Source organism: Anopheles stephensi, chromosome 2, assembly GCF_013141755.1.
Source record: "Anopheles stephensi strain Indian chromosome 2, UCI_ANSTEP_V1.0, whole genome shotgun sequence".
Classification (NCBI taxonomy): domain Eukaryota; kingdom Metazoa; phylum Arthropoda; class Insecta; order Diptera; family Culicidae; genus Anopheles; species Anopheles stephensi.
Window position 1 is genome coordinate 1,666,654 of NC_050202.1, and position 22,338 is coordinate 1,688,991.

General features: G+C 45.4%; 8 protein-coding genes across 10 annotated transcripts; 3 read left to right on the forward strand and 5 right to left on the reverse strand.

The window, feature by feature from the left end:
• Window positions 1–1,277: 1,277 nt before the first annotated feature.
• LOC118503024 (general odorant-binding protein 56d-like) lies at window positions 1,278–1,927 on the reverse strand. The gene is made up of 2 exons (XM_036035848.1): window positions 1,805–1,927; window positions 1,278–1,736 (listed from the first exon to the last, which is right to left on the reverse strand). The coding sequence occupies exons 1-2, from the start codon at window positions 1,853–1,855 to the stop codon at window positions 1,383–1,385; spliced, it is 405 nt and encodes a 134-aa protein (XP_035891741.1). The 5' UTR covers window positions 1,856–1,927; the 3' UTR covers window positions 1,278–1,382.
• A 357-nt stretch (window positions 1,928–2,284) lies between these two features.
• On the reverse strand, window positions 2,285–3,400 carry LOC118503023. The gene is made up of 4 exons (XM_036035847.1): window positions 3,143–3,400; window positions 2,959–3,075; window positions 2,772–2,879; window positions 2,285–2,685 (listed from the first exon to the last, which is right to left on the reverse strand). The coding sequence occupies exons 1-4, from the start codon at window positions 3,215–3,217 to the stop codon at window positions 2,563–2,565; spliced, it is 423 nt and encodes a 140-aa protein (XP_035891740.1). The 5' UTR covers window positions 3,218–3,400; the 3' UTR covers window positions 2,285–2,562.
• Window positions 3,401–3,808: 408 nt separating this feature from the next.
• LOC118504803 (general odorant-binding protein 56d-like) lies at window positions 3,809–4,581 on the reverse strand. The gene is made up of 3 exons (XM_036039791.1): window positions 4,460–4,581; window positions 4,269–4,385; window positions 3,809–4,199 (listed from the first exon to the last, which is right to left on the reverse strand). Exons 1-3 carry the CDS (start codon window positions 4,523–4,525, stop codon window positions 3,972–3,974), a joined length of 411 nt encoding a protein of 136 aa, XP_035895684.1. The 5' UTR covers window positions 4,526–4,581; the 3' UTR covers window positions 3,809–3,971.
• Window positions 4,582–4,689: 108 nt separating this feature from the next.
• On the reverse strand, window positions 4,690–5,370 carry LOC118507965 (general odorant-binding protein 56d-like). Its single transcript, XM_036047294.1, has 2 exons — window positions 5,269–5,370; window positions 4,690–5,195 (listed from the first exon to the last, which is right to left on the reverse strand). Exons 1-2 carry the CDS (start codon window positions 5,320–5,322, stop codon window positions 4,842–4,844), a joined length of 408 nt encoding a protein of 135 aa, XP_035903187.1. The 5' UTR covers window positions 5,323–5,370; the 3' UTR covers window positions 4,690–4,841.
• A 2,873-nt stretch (window positions 5,371–8,243) lies between these two features.
• On the forward strand, window positions 8,244–8,922 carry LOC118507089 (general odorant-binding protein 56d-like). Its single transcript, XM_036045077.1, has 2 exons — window positions 8,244–8,397; window positions 8,467–8,922. The coding sequence occupies exons 1-2, from the start codon at window positions 8,347–8,349 to the stop codon at window positions 8,809–8,811; spliced, it is 396 nt and encodes a 131-aa protein (XP_035900970.1). The 5' UTR covers window positions 8,244–8,346; the 3' UTR covers window positions 8,812–8,922.
• Window positions 8,923–10,815: 1,893 nt separating this feature from the next.
• LOC118503308 lies at window positions 10,816–12,745 on the forward strand. Of its 2 annotated transcripts, none has more exons than XM_036036430.1 (2): window positions 10,816–12,370; window positions 12,460–12,745. In XM_036036430.1, exons 1-2 carry the CDS (start codon window positions 11,564–11,566, stop codon window positions 12,499–12,501), a joined length of 849 nt encoding a protein of 282 aa, XP_035892323.1. In that variant the 5' UTR covers window positions 10,816–11,563; the 3' UTR covers window positions 12,502–12,745. The 2 variants fall into 2 exon arrangements, with proteins under 2 accessions (XP_035892323.1, XP_035892322.1); XM_036036429.1 differs by having other exon boundaries at window positions 10,816–11,486; window positions 11,562–12,657.
• A 178-nt stretch (window positions 12,746–12,923) lies between these two features.
• On the reverse strand, window positions 12,924–14,857 carry LOC118503307. Of its 2 annotated transcripts, none has more exons than XM_036036428.1 (2): window positions 13,299–14,857; window positions 12,924–13,209 (listed from the first exon to the last, which is right to left on the reverse strand). In XM_036036428.1, the coding sequence occupies exons 1-2, from the start codon at window positions 14,103–14,105 to the stop codon at window positions 13,168–13,170; spliced, it is 849 nt and encodes a 282-aa protein (XP_035892321.1). In that variant the 5' UTR covers window positions 14,106–14,857; the 3' UTR covers window positions 12,924–13,167. The 2 variants fall into 2 exon arrangements, with proteins under 2 accessions (XP_035892321.1, XP_035892320.1); XM_036036427.1 differs by having other exon boundaries at window positions 13,012–14,107; window positions 14,183–14,857.
• Window positions 14,858–15,978: 1,121 nt separating this feature from the next.
• LOC118503662 (general odorant-binding protein 56d-like) lies at window positions 15,979–16,731 on the forward strand. Its single transcript, XM_036037187.1, has 3 exons — window positions 15,979–16,131; window positions 16,205–16,348; window positions 16,416–16,731. The coding sequence occupies exons 1-3, from the start codon at window positions 16,003–16,005 to the stop codon at window positions 16,626–16,628; spliced, it is 486 nt and encodes a 161-aa protein (XP_035893080.1). The 5' UTR covers window positions 15,979–16,002; the 3' UTR covers window positions 16,629–16,731.
• The last annotated feature ends 5,607 nt before the right edge of the window (window positions 16,732–22,338 follow it).

Genomic DNA, 22,338 nt, shown 5'->3' on the forward strand with positions numbered 1-22,338 from the left:
GCACATCGTGGAAATTGGACATGCCGGCAGAAACTATCCAATTACTATGCTAACGCTTGTCAGCCATGCGAATATTTTCTCGCATTCCGCCTGCAACGGTTCGTTTCGTTGCTGATTTATAGCACGTTTTCTTTAGAGAGTTCCCTGTGTCCTTGGGCCTAGCGAGTGTGAAGCATAAGTTGAGATGGACAAAGGCAAAGCATAAAATGGAAGGTAAAATGTCACTACACACTTTCCCCGGAAGATATCACAGTTCATCAATCGATTGTGGCCGTAATAGATCGTCTTTGAAAGAAAAACACATCATCATCATTATCTTCATCACTCTAGCTAGGCACCACACCACAGGACACGCTCAGTAATGGAAGCATTATTTACAAATCCACACAGAAAAGGAAAAACCAGATCCCAGAAGCTCAGGAAAAACATTGACACTTGATGTGCACTGTGAGCGAATAATTGAATGCCCATTGTTATACACCCAAGAAGAAGGAGAAGAACCTTTCCAACAGTACCCACATGGCCCCAAGATAATCTTCCCGTCTGTGCCGGTAACTCTCTAGCAATTCTGGAAAGAAGGTGAAAGAAAAATGACAACCATATTTCGCACTAAAGTGGCTTTTTCCCTCTTATATGCTGCCGGAAAAGCAAGGAAAACCTGAACAAAAACACAGCAGCCCCGCCTCTCAAAGCTGTGCAATTGTGTGCTAGCGATGGAAAATCGCTCTCTACGCCCTCAATACAGACGACACCGTCTGGCCGAATGGACAAAGCTTCTTTTTCCGTGGGGCAGCTCCAGCATGACAAAACAGGAAATCTTTTTCCGGTAATTGATAACTTACTTAAGTTTTTGTCATTCTTTTTCTTTTATCTTGTGTTTACCTCTGTTTACTTTGGCTATCAGCTAGCTAGCTCGCCATGGAATGAAAGGAAGGAAGTCCACGCGCGGCACGGTTCATTATTTTCCGCTGCGTAACCTAATGCGCTACGGAATGCCTCTTTGATGTCGGCACTTGCCCACCGGACATTCGTGCAGTGGTATTTGTGTCTGATTGTTTCCTCCACACAGGAAAGACCATCTTGAACGACATAACTACCACAGTTGGCCCTGGAGGCGTTTCCTGGAGCTTTCGCCATAGCAGCGTACCGAGATTGAGTTGTCCGACGGAAATGGCTCTCGTCCAGGGGCAGGATGTTTTGAGCGATAATGAGCGACACATTGTGCACTCGAGGACATTCCTTCACCAAGAACAGCCAATGATAATCAGAAATTTTGTTTAAAAAATCACGTTTAATCACATGCACAAATCTGCGGCGGGACACGGGACTTGCTATCCCGGTTCTACCATCACAAGCTGACGATCGTTCTTGCGCCAACGATATCACAGCAGCGAGGCCTTCTCGCGATGGTAACACTCCACAGCACGGAATGCCGTTTCGCAGCTGTCCTCGACCTCAACCCCCATGCTGCACTTCTTCACCAACGCTTCCACCTTCGACTTTTCCTGGTTCAACGAGAGCCGTTCGATGGCGTAATCGTTCTGGAGCTTGCCGGATGCATCCATGAAGTTGGCCTGCTGCAGGAAACAGCGCAGGAAGCACTTTGTGTCGGCATCCACCTTCGAGAAGTCACCGTCCCGTAGCAGCACCAGATGTTCCTTGTTGAGACCCTTGTGTTGCTCCAAACATCCGAGGGCGAATCCTTCTGCCTTCTTCATCTGATCGCTGGTTAGAGGCTGTTTTGAATGGATCAAGAATTGTCAGCAAATCGGCCTCAATTCGTCCGAACATTTCAACAACGTACCTGAGCTCCAACACAGACAGCAAGCAGCACGGGAACCAACAGTAGCTTCATCTTCACGAAAAGTCTAAAACAGAACTGATGCCTTCCGAACCACCTCAAGACCCCTTTTATAGGCAGAGCTGACCGGCAACCGGCGGCACTAAAACCAACAACGCTAACAGTTCGTTCTCGAAGCGTTACAAAATCACAAAATCATACGCAGACGAATGATGGGCAAATAATTACTATCTGCGCATCGGATCGGCCGCCACCAGAACGACCTTCAACTACATTCGGTTGGAAGATCTTGCATGCGATGAGCGTCGCGGTTCGTTGTTGTTATTAGGTTTTTAGATACCGATCCGCACTTCTTTGCCACCTCGTCTCGTGCCCATAGCAACATGACGTAGATAGTCCGTCGCTGCAAAAGCTGAAACTGATCGCAGGCCAGCAAAAAGCTCCATGATGTCCAAAAGAGCCAACAATTACATGCGTGCGTGCTTGTGTGTGTGTTTGTTGGACGGTTGGACGATGATCCGACTTTATTTAACGAGTGAAATAGTCAAAAGTCATTCTTTTTTGGTTTCACGTTGCACTTAAAGCTAGGAGGATCTTATAGCATATAAACAGAGCGCAAAAAAAAAACTAACAACACAATAATGTCTTACTATACACGGTAATCAGATGCGTCCAGCGCGATGCAGCTCCATTCGAGCCTGACGCTAATGGAAGGTGACCATGGCCATGATCTTCCGGTTGCTTTCTGAAGGGGTTCAGCTTTAGAAGTTGGTTGAGACCCACTCGGAGACGGCCGTCTCGTGGATGCATTGGTACATCTCGAACCCCGTAACGCACACCGTCTGACCGAACCGATCGATGCAGTTATCGTATACCGCTTGGGCCTGTGTAGCCGAAAATGAGGAAGAGGGAGAGTAAGACAGTCAGAGACGGGAGGTGAGCTTGAAGAAGCTTTTCGGTAGTGACGTACCCCCTCCGGTTCCAAATATCGACCGGCGAAACCGATGATCAGCGTTTTGTTGTACGTATAGTCATCGTACATGAAGCCTGACTTCTTCATTAAACATTCGGTGAAGCACTGGGAAAATTGTCAGTACAATAGCATGAGAGTTAGCAGATATTCTGGGAGCTAAGTGTGTTAAGTCTACCGGCATTACCTCAATAAGCGGATCGCGCTCAGTAAAGTCACCATACTTCAGCGATACCACAATGTCCATGTCCATTTCGAAGTCTTTCGTGCAGTGATCGATAGCTCCCTTGAAGTCTTGGGCTTGCTATAGAAAGAAAGTTCATCAGAATATTACCAGAGCGCACAGCAACCTATGCATTGCCGGCACTTACACAACTCTGTCCAGCTAGCAGCAGTACCACCCCGAATCCAACCATCAACAGGCACCAACTCTCGAAAACACCCATCGCACTTAGCACTTTCTCCAGGGGTAAATAAAGCACAGTCAGTCAGTCGGACAGTTCTCTGCGCAATTTGTCACACTGTACCGAGTAAACCGCACTTGACCCGTTAACCTTGTTGATGTCTGCCGCTGAAGTCAGTATGAAGTCTTTCAGCGTTGTCCAGTGGCCGATGGTCCGAAGCAGACTGGGCCCCAGACGCGGAATCTTCTTCACCGAACGCACGTCCCACGACGTGATGTGTGGCACGGTGTGCTTTCTTTCTTTCGACCTCCATTCTTTCACCTGCCCCAGGTGATCGTTACAGATGTATCAACGTGAGCTAAACATTGCGCGTGAGACCGATCTGTTTCGGCGTCTTCGGACTACCGGTTTGTTTTTCTTTCGCTCGCTTTGTCTCACTCTCGCCCCTTGTTGCTCCGTTCGGTTTTTTGCATCCGTTGCGATCGGATTGCGTTAGTCGGCTGGGGAGACCCAATGGTCGGACCGCGAAATGTAGGAAACATAACGGTTCAACCCCGATGCTCCCGATAGCGCGATCGGACGGCGATGACTTCGAAATCGGAATACATAATCTCTCGGTGAAGAGCTTCTCACCTTCTGTTCTGCTTTTGATTTTCGGACCACCTTAATGAAGAGGATATACTGACACAACACGATCAATCACACACACACAGCGACACCCACTTCCTGTACAGAAAACAGGTTTATTGAGGCATTTTGCATCGGAGACTTTCGCACCCTCTTTGCACACTGGCGCCTATTTTCGGCTGTCCCACTTTTTGGACGTGTTCTCGTAGATGCACTGGTACACCTCGAACGCGGTAACGCAGTACGTCGGTATCAGGTTCTCGGTGCAGGTTTTGTACACGACCTCCGCTATCTCCTTCGACACGAAGCGGCTCATGAAGCGCATGATCGTGTCCCGGTTGAAAGTGAAGTTATCATTCATAAAGCCTGCTCGCTTCACAAAACACTCACCGAAGCACTGTACGGAAGCAAAGGTTTGAAGCCATCAGCAGTTGTTGGGGAGCATGGGAGTCATAGAGTTTCTTACCTCAACAAAGGGGTTCCTCACGGAGAAGTCTCCCGTACGCAGTGCTTCGAAGATACTCGGCTCGATTTCAAACTCATTGCGACACCTGAAGTACGATCCCAGAATATCTTGGCCACTCTACGTGCGAAAGAGATCGGAGATCAACAACAAAAAGTGACATTTAGCTTACTTGTCTGAGGTCCAATACTCACGCAGGATTGCACCAGCAACGCGATCGAGAGCAGTGATACTACACGCACGAGACCCAACCGTTCCATATTCACCTTTCGATAGTCAAATTAAAACTGAGCCAAGCGGTGAGATGCTGGGCCTGCTTGGGGAGGACCATTTTTTGGGTGTGAAGAAAAACAAGCCAAGCCCAAAAAACCTGCCCGGATCTAGACAGCCCAGAGAGTACCGATATCATAAACTTTCTCCATCGTTCATGGTGCAAGATTTCGTTTTATTGGATTGTCTTTTTTTTCGGGAGATCAGAAGAGAGATCTATAGTTATCCAGAGCAAGTTATAGGTTTTGGACACATTCGTGGGATTTGATGGTCAGTTTGGGGTCGCAATTCCGGAAGACTTCACCTTTAGAACATCAGCGTAGCGCGGTTCTCCATGTAGCACTGCAGCAGACGGAACGAACGCTCGCAAGCATCCGGTCCAGCATTGTTGCGACAGCGAGCGACCAACTCGTCGGCCTTCTCCTGACCGTACTCGCTGGCCAGCTTCTGGGTCAGCTCCTCCGTCTGCACGTTACCGTCCTGATCAACGAATCCGGCACCCTGGAAGAAGCACTGCACGAAGCAGCGCGTGTTACGATCGGCGTTCTCAGTGTCGCCCGACCGTAGCCGGTTCACGTCATCTTCCGAGGCACCGGTCTGCTGCATACACTTGCCCGCCAGCTGACGAGCGGCATCACGCTGCTCCTCGGTGATGGCGGCCTGCAATGGTGAGCTCCCTACATCAGTGGACGAACGGACCAACATCAGGAGGATTGCTGGAAGTTCAACTTACCATGGCACAGGCAACGATAGCACTGGCAAACACTAGACAAGCGATGGCTTTCATTGTGGTGAAGGATTTGAGACTTTTGGACGTTCACAAGTCAAACTGAAGTATGATGAGTTCTGACACAGGCCACCAGACTTTTATACTGCCATAAAAACCTGATAAGAACTCACTTCGCTCTTCGGCGGTGACGAAGTTATTAAAGAAAGTTTAATGAAAATTTATTGCTATCGAATGCTTGTTGGGTGGTAATTACACTGGCTTCAGTGATAAAGCGGTTAGTGCAATGAACTTTACCCGATGACTCCATACGTGGCAGCTAAACGATCATTTGGACTGAACTTCAAAGGTCGTTGAGGATTGTCTCAGAATGTATGTATTGCTCTACGCTCCCGGACACAGCTCTTACGACATATCCAGCTAACCATATTCCAATTGACGATGCATTGTTGAAACCAATTGCCCTTTTCACGATTGCCTGCTACCGTTAAATACAGCTGCTACAATTAACTCTAATAGTCCCGACGGGATATCGAACCGGCGAAAGAGTTTTCTTCCAAGCCGCCCTAGAAACGATCAATTTTCGCACACCTCACCTACACGCACACGTACAGACACACCCACACACCTCCCGCGCATTTCCTCCCATTCTTCCATTAGTGAAAGCGATTTCCCTCCGGCGTTCTCCGCTGAAAGTCAAATCGTTGATGAACGATTAGCAACCGATAAACGCTTCAACTACGCCGTGTGTAATTACGCTCCCTGTACGCCACAATCCCCTGTCGCAACCATCGAACCGGTTTGCGAACCGGGGTTGGTGTGGGTTGAAGATTAAAATAGAATTAAAATACACTTTTCACAAGATAGCCCACCTGACCTCACTGTGGGTCGCTAGTAAAAGAGTGATAAAGTTAAAAAAACGGCCGGAAAAGTCTAATGAAAATATAATTCCAATCGTCATGCACTTTCCATCAGTGCTGAAACATTTATAAGTGATGCGGTTGGCAATGGAACTGTGCCACAGACAGAGTGCGCTGCCTGCTGATGGTCACAAATGCTCTATTCATTTGCCCGGAAGCTAATTGAGAAAATGTTGATGGAAAATTTGCATTTCCCCTGTTGCTGTGATGTGATGTGTCCGTCACATGTGCAGCATGGGAAATCGTAGCAGTTGACCTAAATGTTTGCAATCGATTTGAATTTGGAAACCTCCAGACGAACTTGACGAAACGGTCCCTTAACACTTCCCGTGGAAGTGGAGCATCTGTGGACCGTGTGCGTGCGTGTACACTGAGGCGTTTGACATTCAATTTCGGCTTAATTCGTGCGCTGGTCATGGTACTGTGCGTGGTGCCGTGACCGGGATTTTAAATAATTTCGCGACCACTTCCCACGAAGCAATCGATCAGCGTTTCGCCGGGGAGTTCGGCCAAACCCATCCTCCCACACCCATATCTAACTTTCGCTGCCTTCTGGCGCAATTTATTGCTGTGCATAATTTGTGTGATTATCCAGCGCGACAATAATTGATGTTCCCGCTGTTCCCTCGATTCCCGTGGTCGGTGGTGATGGTGGACGGTTTTCGACTCTATTTACCCTACGGGCTAATATAGCGCCGAGTTTAGAACCGATGCACAACATTGAGCGTTTTTTCCGGTAAAAAAGGGCGTTTTTCAATTGTGTGCTTACCCTAATTAAAACCGGTTCGGTTTTCTCTCGGCGCCAATCAGCTCAACCACCGGTGCTGTTTGCATGGGTGGACAGTGCAATGAGGGGGTTTGTTTTCCACGCTGGGTTGGGAAATATTTATCGGTTTTTGGGGTAAATTTGTTGCTGCTCTTACAACGCGTGTTGGCGTGAAATGGACAGGCAATTGAAACCGTAACCAAATTTGAAGCTTGCACAATAAACAATTTAGGGGATGAGCAACAAGTTCAATGTTTACCTTCGTTCCTTTTGTTCCCGAAATGTATTAAAACATTGGATTAGCTAGCATAGCAGATCAATTATTGTTTGTCTTTTTAGCTGTTCAAATAAAATTCTTTCAATATTTTTTATGACATTGAGTCGGCTGTACCAGTACAAACGTTTATTGGTATAAGACTAAAATCGGAGTCAAAAGCTGGAATATTGAAATAGAAATCATTCTCACTCACCGATCAATTGCACCTCAACCTGTCAGTCTATCAACACTCGTTAATCTTTTTCACGCCTCATCTATTTCTGACCGAACCAATTACCTTGCATCCGGATATAGGTTAAAGTGAGTCAGTGCACCGGCTTTCCTATGCAGCGCCAACGGTAATTGCTCTTACAGCCAAACGAGGTGATCTGCGGTTGCGGTGGAAACTAGTAGAAAAGCAATAGACACACACACATACACACACATACACAGAAAAAAAACCCTATCCTAGTTGGCGCCGTTTCCAACTGCAACAGCCTACGATAAAAGCGAATTTCGCGGCTAACCGCGTCAATCACGCGACCCGCGTGACCAGCACCGGCTCAACGCAAAGGCTGTACAGTTTTTACTAGTTCAAGTTCAAGGTTTCGCGTCCGTTGTCTATTGCTGTGTCTGTGTGTACATGGTTCTGTACTTTGGTTAGGTTAATTATCTAGTTTTTTGTTCTGCCTTACAATGTAAAGCTTCCACCCATTCTCTAAACGTTTCGTGTTGACTTATTATAATTGCTTTTTATCCGGAGTTTGCGGTGGAAGTACTTCCGTTTGGTGTACTGCAACGTGTGCAGTGGTGGGCTCGTGATGCAGGGAAGTGCATCAACTTCCCGTCCGATGACAGCTCAGCCACAGCCACCGAGGTTGACGGACCTCTCCGCGCTTGGGTGGGCCACCTTGAGGGTGGCCGGTGGTTGGACTCCTTGAGCACGTCAGGTTTAGAACCTTCCGTTTGCCTGCACATTAAATCATTCTGAGCTCGAAACCCGGCTCGCTCAACGCTGGAGCTGGTTCTATATAAAGCGACGATAAATCTTCGTTCCAGCATCAGTCATCTACAAGCAATCGTCTGATAAGCTCGAGCTTCCTAAGTCCCGAGGAATTGAAGTCCTACCTCCACTCTCCACCATGAAGACCTTCGTCGCTATTGCTGTCGTTGCCCTGATCGCTGGCACTTTCGTAAGTAGCTCACTGACCGCGGAGAACTTCAGAGAATAGCTTCAAATCGGATTTCTTGTTTCTTGGTAGGCCCTCACGATTGACCAGAAAAAGAAGGCGGAAGGATACGCGGCCGAATGCGTCAAGTCGTCCGGTGTCCCGCCGGAGACGGCGGCCAAGCTGAAGGGTGGCGATTTCGCCGGTGCCGACGACAAGACCAAGTGCTTCGCCAAGTGCTTCCTGGAGAAGGCCGGCTTCATGACGGACAAGGGCGAGATCGATGAGAAGACGGTCATCGAGAAGCTGTCGGTCGACCACGACCGGGCGAAGGTGGAGGGACTGGTGAAGAAGTGCAACCACAAGGAGGCCAACCCGTGCGAGACGGCCTTCAAGGCGTACCAGTGCATCTACGCCGCCAAGGGTGCTGTCGTCTAAGATCGTCCGCCGAGCGATGGATCTCTCCTTTGGGACACAATTTGTTTTGGTTGCTAAAATTTTGTTAATAAATTATTTATTAAAAGCTCCTCCTTTTTTGTGATAACTTAACACATGTCTCTTTTTTCTCATTGGAATCCGAAATGACAACAAGTTCCTGGAAGAATTCAAACTACTAAATCAAACATTAGAAATGGTTTACGGGATCTCCCAAAGAAAACAAACACCAGAGCAAGAAAAGTATTTGAGTGACACATGTTTCGTATCGGTTTTACGACGAAAATCTAAAAACTCCTCTCCCAACCACAAATTGACAAACCTTTCGGCCCCGTTTCAGGGTCTTTCCGTCTAGTCATCGATTGCCTTAATTAGCATTCCCAGAAAAGAAAGCTGTCAATTCGTGCAATCAAAAAGGCACAACATCCACAAGGACCGGAAGGCCGGAAGTTACCTCTGTTTCATGTTTTACATTTCGAAGCGATCTCTTTTTTCTCTCTTTCAACTTCAGGAATCATCTCAACAAATGGCAACACACTGTAAGCAAAACCCTCAAACCCGAAATCCCATTTGCGGGTAAAGTGATACGAAAAAAGGATACCGATACAAGCCGTCCCCATCAATCAATGCGGGATGCCGAAACATTTCAACATTGTTGTCGTGACATCAGCACCGATAAGAAACTAATCAACCACCAACCAGCCTACCGGCGAGTGGAGTGGAGCTCGAGGTGGAGCCCGATGGTTGGCCGCTGTGTTGTGCTCTCACCAGGAATGGGCCATTGGGCGCTAGTTTTTTGTTGGGTGCAGCTCGTCTACCTGACAGCAGAACTAGTCGGATGTCCATTTCAAATGCGATCTCTGACAGGCTGTCCATATTGAACAAGCAACGGAGCCATCTGTGCCGCATATTTATCCGTGAATGTGATTTTGTATCTGGAATTGAAAATGGGTTGCGAATGGACACCTCACAAATATTTCAGGTTTTTTTATTTTTATTCTAAGAAATTGTAGATGTTTTAAGTAAATGTTCACAACAGTAAATTTGAACTCTTGATTTGAATGTGGCATAGAAACTGTTATTCATGAGAGCAATTTTATCCATTTCGAAGTAACTCTGATACACTATTCGATCCCGATTATCTCCATCCGTTTATCGACCAGATTCTTCCGAGCTAATCTCTGCTTCCGGAAAGCAACAACCGCTACCGTTTACATCCGGTCCTTATTTCCTGATGAGGAAAGACACACCAGCCCGAACCTTAATCAAACGGAACCCATCACGGTGGCTATCGGCCAGCTTGGCTCCATTATCAGGTCCTCCTCTAGCGGACCTTTTTCCGTCCACAGTGTGTGCCCTCTGATCGATCACCGGTCGACCGGCCGGTTGCAAAATTGCAAAATTAATTCCATTCGATTCAATTTGTAAATGGCACATCATTTGTCATCAGATGTCGCCACCGTCGCCAGAGCGGAAAACGATCAGCCGACGGGGCCACGGAAACCTCAAACGACCCAATGATTCTTGTCGCGACAGACGACGAGTCTACCTTGCCCACCGATTTGGACGCATACCGGCAAACATAACCTCAACCGACCGATGCTGGCTCGGTGGTAGCTCCAGCTGTGGCCAACCGATGCCGGCGTGCCCATCGATCCCAACCGTCGCTCACCTGCACCGGGCTGCGTGATGAAGATACAAGTAACCGTTTGATGAGTCCTTGGTCGGGTCGGCCGAAACCCGGAAAGACCAGATTGAATTAGACTTGTCGTGTTTCGTTTAATTTACCTTTGGCTGAATTGATTAATTATGCCATTTTCCATCGTCCCTTTTACCGAGCCGGGGAGATCCATCCGACTCGGATCCAATCTGCCAATCGCAAGCAACATGTTACACCTCCCACGGTCACCAGGACAAGGGGGACGCGGGAACGATTTCCATTAAGGCTCAAACGGCTTGTCACAATATGGGTGTATGTGTGTGTATATATATTTCATCAAGATACAGGGTTCACCGATAGATAGGATACGGCGAGCATACCTTAGCGGTTCGCGCAAACGTTTAAGATATCTGCGGCCATCGATAGCGATTCGCATGTACAATTAGCGACTGGCCCAAAATGGATAGCGATTCGCGTGCACACTTTAGTGAATGTCAGAATTCGGCGCGGTTTGAAAATATAGGTTTATACGACCCAGGTTGAGGAGTCGAGATTGGAAAAAAATCGTTTAAATTTCGTTTTTTATGTAATTGGAAAGTTGTTGCGCACAAAAGTGATGTGAAAATTAATGTTCATGATTATAAAGCATAAATTAATTGATTTTCAGCGTTGGTTAAAAAAATAATAACAAAACTATGTGAAACATGAGAAGAACAGCCATGTGGAGAATTCAAACATGGACGTATATACACTAATTCAAAACTGATGCGATCTCGAAAAAAAAATCCGTTCAGGTAATGAAAATATTTAGCATATTGGTCCAGCAACCGAAGCGTTCACAGTTTTACCAAGCGATTAACAATTAGAGCATCATTTGCGGTTTCATTATACATTCCTTCGTTGTTTTTGGTTTTGGCAATCATCCTTTTAAAGGTACGAATTTCAGCACAATTAAAAAGTGCTGCAACATTTTTATTGTCGGTAAATTTGTTTTATTAACGCACCGTGAAAGAATACAGTGAGTTTCAATAGCGGTATGTGCTGAAGCGAAACAACTGAGACACACATCGTTCTTTTTACTTTTTGCTTGCAGATATGAATTCCAGCCAAAGCTCTATACAAGAGGAAAATGCAAGCAGCGCTATGCAAGCACCTCGCCGCCGAAAAACTACCAGCAACGAAGATAGAGAGCGCGTGGTAACGGCGTATGAAAACGGAGCCACTGCAGCTACGATTAGCGAAATGTTTAATTTGAAAAAACCGACTGTCCATGGTATCATCAAAAAATACCAAACCCAATGGCAAATCGAGGCAAAGAAGCGTGGTGGCAACAGATCTAAACTATTGTCGCAGCAAGCCGTAATTGATGTTCGGAACTGGATCGACGAGGACTGCACGGTGACGCTTAAAGCACTCGCAGAGAAAGTGTTCGAACAACACGGTGTTCGAGTTTCGTCCACAACCATAGCGAGGGAAATAAAAGGATTCAACTACTCTCTGAAGATGGTCAAACTGTTACCGGAGCGACGCAACACACCAACGACTGTCGAAGAAAGGAAACATTACGCTACACAATTTTATGAAATTGCGCGCGGAATTCCGGATAATGGATTAATCTATTTAGACGAAGTAGGATTTAACGTCAGTATGCGTACGCTAAAAGGACGATCGCAGAGAGGAACACCGGCCACCATCACCGTTCCACAGTTAAGGACTAGGAACATCTCCATCATTTGTGCTATGCATCGGTACGGCGTGCTGCTTTACACCACACACACTCGATCCGTAAACCGTGAACGGTTTATACAGTTTATTGAAGAACTAAAGCAAACCCTGCGATCGAAGAATATTAACAGCAGCTACTTCATAATGGATAATGTAGCTTTCCACAAAACACCCGCAGTAAGAGTTGCAATCGGAAATGATAGCGACAAACCTTTATATCTACCACCCTACTCACCATTCCTTAATCCTATTGAAAATCTTTTCAGCCAGTGGAAGAATTTTGTGAGGCGAAGCAATCCTTCATATGAGGATCAATTGATGGAAGCGATTCGGAATGGATCCAGGCTAATAACCGCACAGGATTGCGATGGCTACATTTCGAATATGTGGCAATACATGTCCCGTTGTTTGAGGGGCGAAGAAATTTTAGATTAAGTTATGTATAAATACATATAAGATTAGAAAGTAAGATTTTAGTTTTAATGTGTAACATATTGTATTGACGATTCTTAAAAAGATGAAATGTAAATAATGCTGCTGGACGAATTAAAATAACATTTCCGTTGCTTTCAATCACTATCTCATCCGAACATGCGATTTTGAGGTGATTAGTACGGCCAGGTCAGAGAGATTATAATTAAAATGCCAATAATTTTTTTCTTACACATTCGGAACGGTATTCGAATAGCATGTTCGGATGAGATAGTGATTGAAAGCAACGGAAATGTTATTTTAATTCGTCCAGCAGCATTATTTACATTTCATCTTTTTAAGAATCGTCAATACAATATGTTACACATTAAAACTAAAATCTTACTTTCTAATCTTATATGTATTTATACATAACTTAATCTAAAATTTCTTCGCCCCTCAAACAACGGGACATGTATTGCCACATATTCGAAATGTAGCCATCGCAATCCTGTGCGGTTATTAGCCTGGATCCATTCCGAATCGCTTCCATCAATTGATCCTCATATGAAGGATTGCTTCGCCTCACAAAATTCTTCCACTGGCTGAAAAGATTTTCAATAGGATTAAGGAATGGTGAGTAGGGTGGTAGATATAAAGGTTTGTCGCTATCATTTCCGATTGCAACTCTTACTGCGGGTGTTTTGTGGAAAGCTACATTATCCATTATGAAGTAGCTGCTGTTAATATTCTTCGATCGCAGGGTTTGCTTTAGTTCTTCAATAAACTGTATAAACCGTTCACGGTTTACGGATCGAGTGTGTGTGGTGTAAAGCAGCACGCCGTACCGATGCATAGCACAAATGATGGAGATGTTCCTAGTCCTTAACTGTGGAACGGTGATGGTGGCCGGTGTTCCTCTCTGCGATCGTCCTTTTAGCGTACGCATACTGACGTTAAATCCTACTTCGTCTAAATAGATTAATCCATTATCCGGAATTCCGCGCGCAATTTCATAAAATTGTGTAGCGTAATGTTTCCTTTCTTCGACAGTCGTTGGTGTGTTGCGTCGCTCCGGTAACAGTTTGACCATCTTCAGAGAGTAGTTGAATCCTTTTATTTCCCTCGCTATGGTTGTGGACGAAACTCGAACACCGTGTTGTTCGAACACTTTCTCTGCGAGTGCTTTAAGCGTCACCGTGCAGTCCTCGTCGATCCAGTTCCGAACATCAATTACGGCTTGCTGCGACAATAGTTTAGATCTGTTGCCACCACGCTTCTTTGCCTCGATTTGCCATTGGGTTTGGTATTTTTTGATGATACCATGGACAGTCGGTTTTTTCAAATTAAACATTTCGCTAATCGTAGCTGCAGTGGCTCCGTTTTCATACGCCGTTACCACGCGCTCTCTATCTTCGTTGCTGGTAGTTTTTCGGCGGCGAGGTGCTTGCATAGCGCTGCTTGCATTTTCCTCTTGTATAGAGCTTTGGCTGGAATTCATATCTGCAAGCAAAAAGTAAAAAGAACGATGTGTGTCTCAGTTGTTTCGCTTCAGCACATACCGCTATTGAAACTCACTGTATTCTTTCACGGTGCGTTAATAAAACAAATTTACCGACAATAAAAATGTTGCAGCACTTTTTAATTGTGCTGAAATTCGTACCTTTAAAAGGATGATTGCCAAAACCAAAAACAACGAAGGAATGTATAATGAAACCGCAAATGATGCTCTAATTGTTAATCGCTTGGTAAAACTGTGAACGCTTCGGTTGCTGGACCAATATGCTAAATATTTTCATTACCTGAACGGATTTTTTTTTCGAGATCGCATCAGTTTTGAATTAGTGTATATACGTCCATGTTTGAATTCTCCACATGGCTGTTCTTCTCATGTTTCACATAGTTTTGTTATTATTTTTTTAACCAACGCTGAAAATCAATTAATTTATGCTTTATAATCATGAACATTAATTTTCACATCACTTTTGTGCGCAACAACTTTCCAATTACATAAAAAACGAAATTTAAACGATTTTTTTCCAATCTCGACTCCTCAACCTGGGTCGTATAAACCTATATTTTCAAACCGCGCCGAATTCTGACATTCACTAAAGTGTGCACGCGAATCGCTATCCATTTTGGGCCAGTCGCTAATTGTACATGCGAATCGCTATCGATGGCCGCAGATATCTTAAACGTTTGCGCGAACCGCTAAGGTATGCTCGCCGTATCCTATCTATCGGTGAACCCTGTAAAACGCTTACTGCCGTGTCATGGGTTGGAAAGGTCGCACTCCAGCCCAAGGATAACGCTGATAACGGGAAGGAAATAACATGTCAAAGTTTCAGCCCTGGGAATGGGTTCTGCGCTTTCCCTGACTCGAGAGACTGCAAACTAGAGAAAGTCAACACACTCGGTGGTCGGTCGCTGTCGTCGTCATGTTTTTCCTTTAAATCCTCTCGCCAGATACGGAAACTTTACTACCCAAGACGGCCACCGTGAATGTCAAGAGGCCACGTTCTTGCTCGGATGATGTATTAAATGACAGCGAACAGCTGTTCGGCACCAATTTCCAAGCTGGATCCCGAAGTTCTGGGTAAATATTTTAACAACCACTGATGAAACCACTCGCCAACCTTCGGGGCCTCGTGTGTTTGGCAGTGAGCAGCTAATTTCCGAAATGGACGTCAGTCGGGCGTCACTCTAATCGTCACCTTTGACCTATCGTTTCGCAAGGTAAATCGTTGCAACTTACGAGGATGCATCTCTGCCGGCTGTTTGTGTAAGCTTGCATTTGGGAATGAATTTGTACAAAGTTGTGCCAGATGGAATAGATACGTGCCTGTCCCATTGGACAGTCCATGCGATGGAGCGGTGTTTGTGCTAGATGATACGATTTTGATTGAATGTGTGAGAATCGTTTAAACCGTCCAGCATATTTGTTTTAATCTTCTCAGAGGGCATCGTCTAAGCAAGTTATCTGAGCGCAATGCGAGCCTTATCTCAATCACATTTGAATGATAAACCCATTCCCTACAATTGCAAATACATCACGAACAAATAGCCCAGTTCCGGACACAGCCCTCACCGCTCGATAGATAACATTAAAATATTTATTTCTCCTCCATGAATCATCAATCCGGTTACGATTTCTCTTCAGTTCCCCCAGCCCCGCACTCGAAACCTCACATAATTCCAATGCAAATGATGAGGCCTCACATTCTCGATCTCGGAAGGCTACTGCTACTGCTCTCCGTCTGCCGTGAAGCTGTAAGATAATGCAGCTCTGGAGCAAATACTCGATTCCCATTGTTGTGCTATTGTGGTGCGGTGAGAAAGAAAATAGAATGTCTCTCGTCCAAGGTCCGCCAAGCCTTGGGGTGGGGTGTAGTATAAAAATGCACCAGAGATGCATCGTAGGTCGATACTCCAGCAACAGGTGCGTTAGAATGAAGTTCTTAGTGTGTGCTATTGTGTTAGGTGTTGTGTGCTTGGATGCGCTCGCCGATGGAGCAGAGGAGCCAGTAGTAAGCTTCGAATTGAAGGGAGTTACTAGAAACATGTGTTAATTATAAGTGAATCTTCGATTTTTTTTCAAAGAGCCCACCAAATCTGGAAGATGTCAGTAAAATTGCTAACGGAGAAGCTTTCGCCCTAGAATGCCTGATCGAGAGTGGACTCAAGTTGGACTCGCTTGCCTCGCTCTCGGCTAGTGATCTGGATGCGAACGGAAACAAGATTAAGGTGAGCCAATCACTCCCAACAGTAGGTTGCTGAACGTCACACTAACTGAAACCCTCTTCATGCGCAGTGCTTGGTGAAATGCTTCTTCGAGAAAACGGGCTTCATGGACAAAGATGGTCAGCTGCAGGAGAAAACCATCGTCGAGCAGCTGTCCAAGTTTATGCCGCGCGACCGTATCGAGGCGTTGGTCCAGAACTGTAACTTCCAAGAAGCAGATGCGTGCGAAACTGCGTACAAAGTGACCGAGTGTTACTTCCAGAACAAAGCGGGACTATTCTGAAGACCTCCCGCGTTACAAACAAAGTCATGTGATAAGGTGCGCGTGTGAGTCGCGATCGTTTTGTTATGTGTGATCTGTTGAATAAATTCCATCTCACAGTGAACGAGTGCCAGTGCGTTATTGAAGGGGTGTGAGGGTGGTTGATTTTAAGTCGCGTTTAGCAACATGTACTTCGACAGGAAAAAAGCTCACTGGACTGGTCCGACGAGAAAACGCTAATGAGCTAGATAAAATGCTCGTCTGTAGATAGCCTTTGCGTGTGGTTGGTTCTCATCAATGATTCAGACTGTTATTGAAATGAAGGCAATTTGTTTTGTTTTCTTCGCAATCACAACTTGCTGGTTTTTCCAACAAGCAATTAAAGCAGTTTAGTTCTGTTTGGAGTTAAAATAGTCATTATTGATGGCTGTGAACCGTTTTCAGCCAATCGAGTAAATTACGTTTATGGTGCGATGATTAGCATTGTGCAATGAGTCAACCTGTCAAATAAAAACAGTTTCCATTGCGTGCTTCTAATGACTAAAAGAATCGTTTCGCATGAAAGTCAGATTTAAAAGCTCCTTTCTGCATAAGGTGTTTGACCAGATTTAATCCAATTATTTCCAATGAAAACCGTTTACTTTTGACAGTAAACTGTTGATTCGATTATAAGTTTAAATATTGCTGATTGAACGAGTTAAACGGGTGTCAAAATTCTCCCTTCAATTGTCAACAAACGACTTCAACTTTTTTTCAACATCTCATAAAGTTAGATCAACTTATCCTTCCTTTCCCGAATGACTTTCTTTCGCATTTCCCGGGCGAGAGGTTACATTTTTCAATTAACCCCACTGGCTTTAGTGCGGAAAAATCCATCACAAAGCACGTTTCGGAAATGTCCTAACAACATTGTACAAACACCCGGGATAGTCAGTTTGTCTAGGATCTCTTCCATTACAGATCGTAAAGTTCGGTCAATGATTTTATCCCAAATCCTTGGCTCAAACGCACTCGATCATTTCGGTGTGGCCTAAGCAGAAAAAGCTTCCTGAGCATTTCATCCAAAGCCCGATGGAAACATGGTGATAAATTTTAACACCTACTCCGTTAAGTCAATATCAAACCTTTCGGGAACCGTTCCAGGAACAATCCAGACAGCAGCAGCTCCAAATTTTGAGTACGCATCATAACCAAACAAACGTTCAGTGTATGTGTTGCTGGGCGGACTCCCAGCAACGGCACTGATTTTCTTCTCAATTTCCCCAAAAAAGCTTTAAAAACACAATGTCAGCGAGCAAAATTTGTCACACATTTTATAGTTATCGCTCATAAATCCAATCGCTCGCTCGCTGTTGGAATAAATCCCGAAAGAGGTGCTAACGAAAAGCGGGAATCTTACCGAACACATTCATCGAATGGGGAAAGGTCGTAAAAGAAGATATACTTGTAACCGAAATCTCTGTCGAAAGGAAGTTTGCACAAAAAAACGGGTTGCATCTATTTTATCCTTTCTTTAAGCGCTTCATAAACGTCAACGGCACTTCGGAACGAGAGCAAATCGAATTTTAAACAACCTTGACGCTCATCATAGACGACGCGTTTCCGGCAAAGGGATGCGTGCTACGGAGCATAAAACTTTTATGAGTTCATCTAGGAAGGCGTCACACTCCCTATAGAATAGGTTTCATAATCTCTTTTTGGAACTACAAACTAAACAAAAAACTTTACTTCCTTCACTTCAGTGACTTTTATGCTGCTAGCCATCATGTGGACATCATCACTTAGAGTGTAGTTTATTAAAAATTAAATTCTTAATTTCCCTACAACCTGACGAGAAAACGCTGCTCATACACGGGGACGCGCAACGCGCGAAAAGGCACAGTTCTTTTCGTTTAATTAAAACTCGTCATGCCCGTGCAAATCCCATACGAGAGATATGAGCATGAACAGTTCTGTGCCTTCGCAGGGACTACCTTTAGGAGGATACCACACTGTCACATGTCTTTTCGCTGTCGAATTATGACGGTGCGGGATTTGTTCACAATCTGTGAATGACTTTTCTACTGGAGACCCCGTTGACGAGTTTGCTACCTCTTGACAAAGAGAGGATGCAAAAGTATTGTGAAGGTTTTAGAGGAACTAAATGTTTACTTGTAAATTGCATACTTTTAGGCGCTTCAGATTCGAGCTAAAGTCAAAAGCATGATGTTGTTTTTAAAGTTATATTTTTAACATGATAATTTGAACCTATTTTAGTCTCTTTAACAGCTGCTGAATTTTTTAACAAGACCACCGTCAGGGTGTTCTTGCCATCAAGCGGGAATATTCCCACTGTGGAAAGCTTTACTCCAAAACTCATGCAAGTGTTTTGATGTGAACAAAAAAAAACACTGTGAACAAAAAAAAAACAGCGCAAGTGTGAACCTGACAATGTGGTACCGAGTCACCCCACGACCCATCCACAAAAGCCCAAACTCCCAAATCTAACCTTGAACGAGATTTCACACGAAAAAAAAACCCTACGTACATAGATAGCTCCACCGAAAAGTTTTCTACTCCTGGATTAGATCATAATTAAGACAGGACCCAAGGGGAAATGCGATGCGGCTGTCCAATGTCGAGCGTACGTAGCATACGAAATTACTCTCGGGGACATCGTTCGCAAAAGGTTGCGCCGGACGCGTTTGAAGTCGCGTGCGTAAGTTTGCAAAACAGAGGACGACCTTCAAAACCTTGCCTCCTTTTAGATGTGCATTAATTTCGGTATACAATTTGAGACTAACGTAGCACTGGAGCTGGGGAGTGGTTTTATTTGTTAATCGTATTAAATAATTCGTTACCTTTTGCCGAGGCCAAATCTCGGGACACTCGTTTTCCTCGGGCACGTTGTTCTTAATGAGCAACGGTAGAATGGTTTGGGAGGTTTGTCGTACATTAGATTAGAGGAGTTGGCAAATTATGTTCTGATTATTTTAGCAAACGACTTTGATGAGATTCTCCTTTGAGAAATAAACCAATTAAATTCGTTAGAGTTCAACAAATTCTCTGAAAAAGTATCTTTAATAAATTAAAACTGCAAACAGACCAGAAAATCCTTCTGCCAAGGAAAACAATACAGATAATAAAGCAAGAAACAGACGATCGCGAACACACGTACGCGCAAGTAACAAACAGCTTAATCAGTTAAATCAACATGCCGGCTACCCTTTCCATTGAACGGCGATAATAATTTACAAACTTCACTGTAACCCATCACTGAAAAAGCTGCTAGCTGCCAGTGAGCTTTTCCCGTGAAACAATTGGGAAAACGTTTCGACCAAACCCCGAGCCAGGAACGTAATGAACGCGGGCAGTGAGAACGCAGAACAGAAAAAAGGAAGTACCAAGTACCATGTACACTCATTTACCACTTCGCACACCATTTCGCGCTTTTCCTTTGCCCGCGAAACTTTCTAATGAGTTCGGTGCAAAAACGGCACGAATGGGGGCAGAAACCTAAGGCAGCGAGTCTGCTCATTGCTACCAGCCGAATGTAATAAACAATATATCACCGTACCGCAAACAAATGATGTCAAATTAATCGCCACCGCCAGCCAGCAGCTCCAGAGCGCTTCCTCCAGAGTCTTCGAGGTGCTGTGCTGCAAAGCGGCGGGAAAACTCCAGGGCCAAAAACATTCCTACGAGCAAGTTTGGCACCCGTAAACAGAGTTACGCGAAAGTTGCAACACGCCGAAGCTGCTCGCATTCGACGAGCGCACACAATTTGCACCTTGTAGCCGCGTTCCCTGAGGTTGCCGAGGGAGATGGGCGGAGGGGTCGGGAGGCAGTCGACGATGTGTAACGGGTGGAAGGACTTCTTCATACAAAGAAGCAGCATAAATTCTCATTTTCGCCACCGGCATCAATTCGCTTTTGTGTTTGTTAAGCTTATCTCTTTCTCAAAGGATATGGAACGCCTGACATCGGGGAGCATGAAGCGCAGCGGAACCCACCGACGCCATCCGCCAAATGAGTTTGGGAGTGAAATCGAATTAAAAGTTTTGCTTCCCTCTCCAACTCAACCAAACAACTCACTTCCGCCCAAAGACCCCTAGAGCGCCGCCTGAACCCAACCCGCCAAAAGGGGGGAAAATATCGAATGCTGCCATCTTCTCCAATGAAGTGTAGTGGTCCCGGCCCGGCCCAGGAGAATCACCAGGCTTTTTATGGCCGGCGGCGAAAAACCCAAAAATTTATTCAAATTTAATATGTTTATGTTTGCACTTTTCGTAGCGACTCCTGCGTCTCGGAGGATCTCTCGACCCAAACATGTTAGACCAACTCTGGGTTGCCGGTTGCCAAAGCGAGACAGCGGCCCGACAAGTGGCCCAAAGTAGTTCAATTACAGATTTATTGTACTCGTCGGCGCATCGCGTTGGTGTGTCGCCCTGAAGGGACCTATTTTTCGGGAGTTTGTGGAGTTCACTTCGTTGCACCATCAACAACCCCAAACAACCACGGAAGCACTATTGGGCGAATTAGTCAATTTTGTGTTCACAATATTTTGTGTCCCCATAATTTGGCACATCCTGTTGAACAAACGTCGGGCTCCGCCTACAGGGAAGCGAAGTTTTTGACCGGAAAAACAGCGTGCCATACCCCCGGCAGACACGACAATCTCGGGTTCCTTTTACTCCCGAAGCCCGGAAGTCGATAAAAACCGCACCGTATTTGTCATCACGTTCAATAGTGTATTAAAGGTGGGAAGAGATGTCCTATCGTAATGGCCAGTCCATCGTAAAAGACTCCCCGCGCCCAGGGTCCGGGTGTCTTGTCCGTTCAAACTGATTGTTATGACGAACACATGGGCAATAAAACTTCCAGCCCCCAACATGTTTTCGCTGTAAGTCCCGTCCGGACTTAAGGAGTGACATCGGGGGTTTTAGGACGATCCGATAACGGGAAGTCCCCGTTAATGGTTGGATCACCGGCTTAATGGGGTCCTTCTCACTCCAGGGACATTACTCCGTTGGGACCAACAAATAAAACAAATAAAATTACATACAGCTGGCCTCCGTTTTTTTTTTTGCTGCTTCCGAAGTCCTGAACGTTCCTGCCGGGTTGAGCGAGTCCCCGGGAAAATGCGTACCGACTACAAGATTGAATATTATGTTTACAATGAAAAGTCTTAGTGCTTGTTACGCCAAATCTGGAGGAATCAAATCATCAGCCTGACAATCTGGTTCATATTTCATCGAGCACCATTAAAAAGATTTACTGAGCTGCACCGAACCCCTCCAAAAATCTTCCCCAAAACACAACCCCGTAATCCGATACTATTTATAGCCGCAACGAAGATGTCCTTCCCGGGTTCGGGGTCCTTGTCCCTGGGCCAATGTCCGCACTTTGAGCACACAAATTACTTCCCGCGTCGGAACTTTGGATCTAAGGAAGCGGAGGGAGGGAGGGAGAGTGAAAGTGGAGCTGCGAGCAGTCATAATTTATAGCTGGATTACTTTCTAAAGGTCAGATTTCGCCACCAAAAAAGCCACAACAATCGGAATCTTGTGGACGGGTGTTTTCGTTTTTGGCCTTCTTCCCAGAACGGTTCGCTACAAAGGTAGACACTTGATGTCATCTTTCCTGAGATGACTGAGGCTTGCGAGGGACAGAGACAACGCAAGCGAAAGTCTATAAAGCATTTCTAACCCCTCCTTGGGGAGTTCTTTACTGGTTCGGTAAGACAATGCGG

Bases quoted from the DNA above. Each gene is read 5' to 3' on its own strand.
- LOC118504803 (XM_036039791.1), bottom strand. From the start codon at position 4,525: ATGGAACGGTTGGGTCTCGTGCGTGTAGTATCACTGCTCTCGATCGCG. The intron at 4,386-4,459 runs GTGAGTATTGGA...TTTCGCACGTAG, and splicing joins CGTTGCTGGTGCAATCCTGC to AGTGGCCAAGATATTCTGGG. The intron at 4,200-4,268 runs GTAAGAAACTCT...GCTTCCGTACAG, and splicing joins TGAGGAACCCCTTTGTTGAG to TGCTTCGGTGAGTGTTTTGT.
- LOC118507965 (XM_036047294.1), bottom strand. From the start codon at position 5,322: ATGAAAGCCATCGCTTGTCTAGTGTTTGCCAGTGCTATCGTTGCCTGT. The intron at 5,196-5,268 runs GTAAGTTGAACT...TCACCATTGCAG, and splicing joins CTATCGTTGCCTGTGCCATG to GCCGCCATCACCGAGGAGCA.
- LOC118503662 (XM_036037187.1), top strand. From the start codon at position 16,003: ATGCACCAGAGATGCATCGTAGGTCGATACTCCAGCAACAGGTGCGTT. The intron at 16,132-16,204 runs GTAAGCTTCGAA...TTTTTTTCAAAG, and splicing joins ATGGAGCAGAGGAGCCAGTA to AGCCCACCAAATCTGGAAGA. The intron at 16,349-16,415 runs GTGAGCCAATCA...CTTCATGCGCAG, and splicing joins CGAACGGAAACAAGATTAAG to TGCTTGGTGAAATGCTTCTT.
- LOC118503024 (XM_036035848.1), bottom strand. From the start codon at position 1,855: ATGAAGCTACTGTTGGTTCCCGTGCTGCTTGCTGTCTGTGTTGGAGCT. The intron at 1,737-1,804 runs GTACGTTGTTGA...CATTCAAAACAG, and splicing joins CTGTCTGTGTTGGAGCTCAG to CCTCTAACCAGCGATCAGAT.
- LOC118507089 (XM_036045077.1), top strand. From the start codon at position 8,347: ATGAAGACCTTCGTCGCTATTGCTGTCGTTGCCCTGATCGCTGGCACT. The intron at 8,398-8,466 runs GTAAGTAGCTCA...GTTTCTTGGTAG, and splicing joins CCCTGATCGCTGGCACTTTC to GCCCTCACGATTGACCAGAA.
- LOC118503023 (XM_036035847.1), bottom strand. From the start codon at position 3,217: ATGGGTGTTTTCGAGAGTTGGTGCCTGTTGATGGTTGGATTCGGGGTG. The intron at 2,880-2,958 runs GTAATGCCGGTA...CAATTTTCCCAG, and splicing joins AGCGCGATCCGCTTATTGAG to TGCTTCACCGAATGTTTAAT. The intron at 2,686-2,771 runs GTACGTCACTAC...TCGGCTACACAG, and splicing joins GATATTTGGAACCGGAGGGG to GCCCAAGCGGTATACGATAA.
- LOC118503308 (XM_036036429.1), top strand. From the start codon at position 11,564: ATGAATTCCAGCCAAAGCTCTATACAAGAGGAAAATGCAAGCAGCGCT.
- LOC118503307 (XM_036036427.1), bottom strand. From the start codon at position 14,105: ATGAATTCCAGCCAAAGCTCTATACAAGAGGAAAATGCAAGCAGCGCT.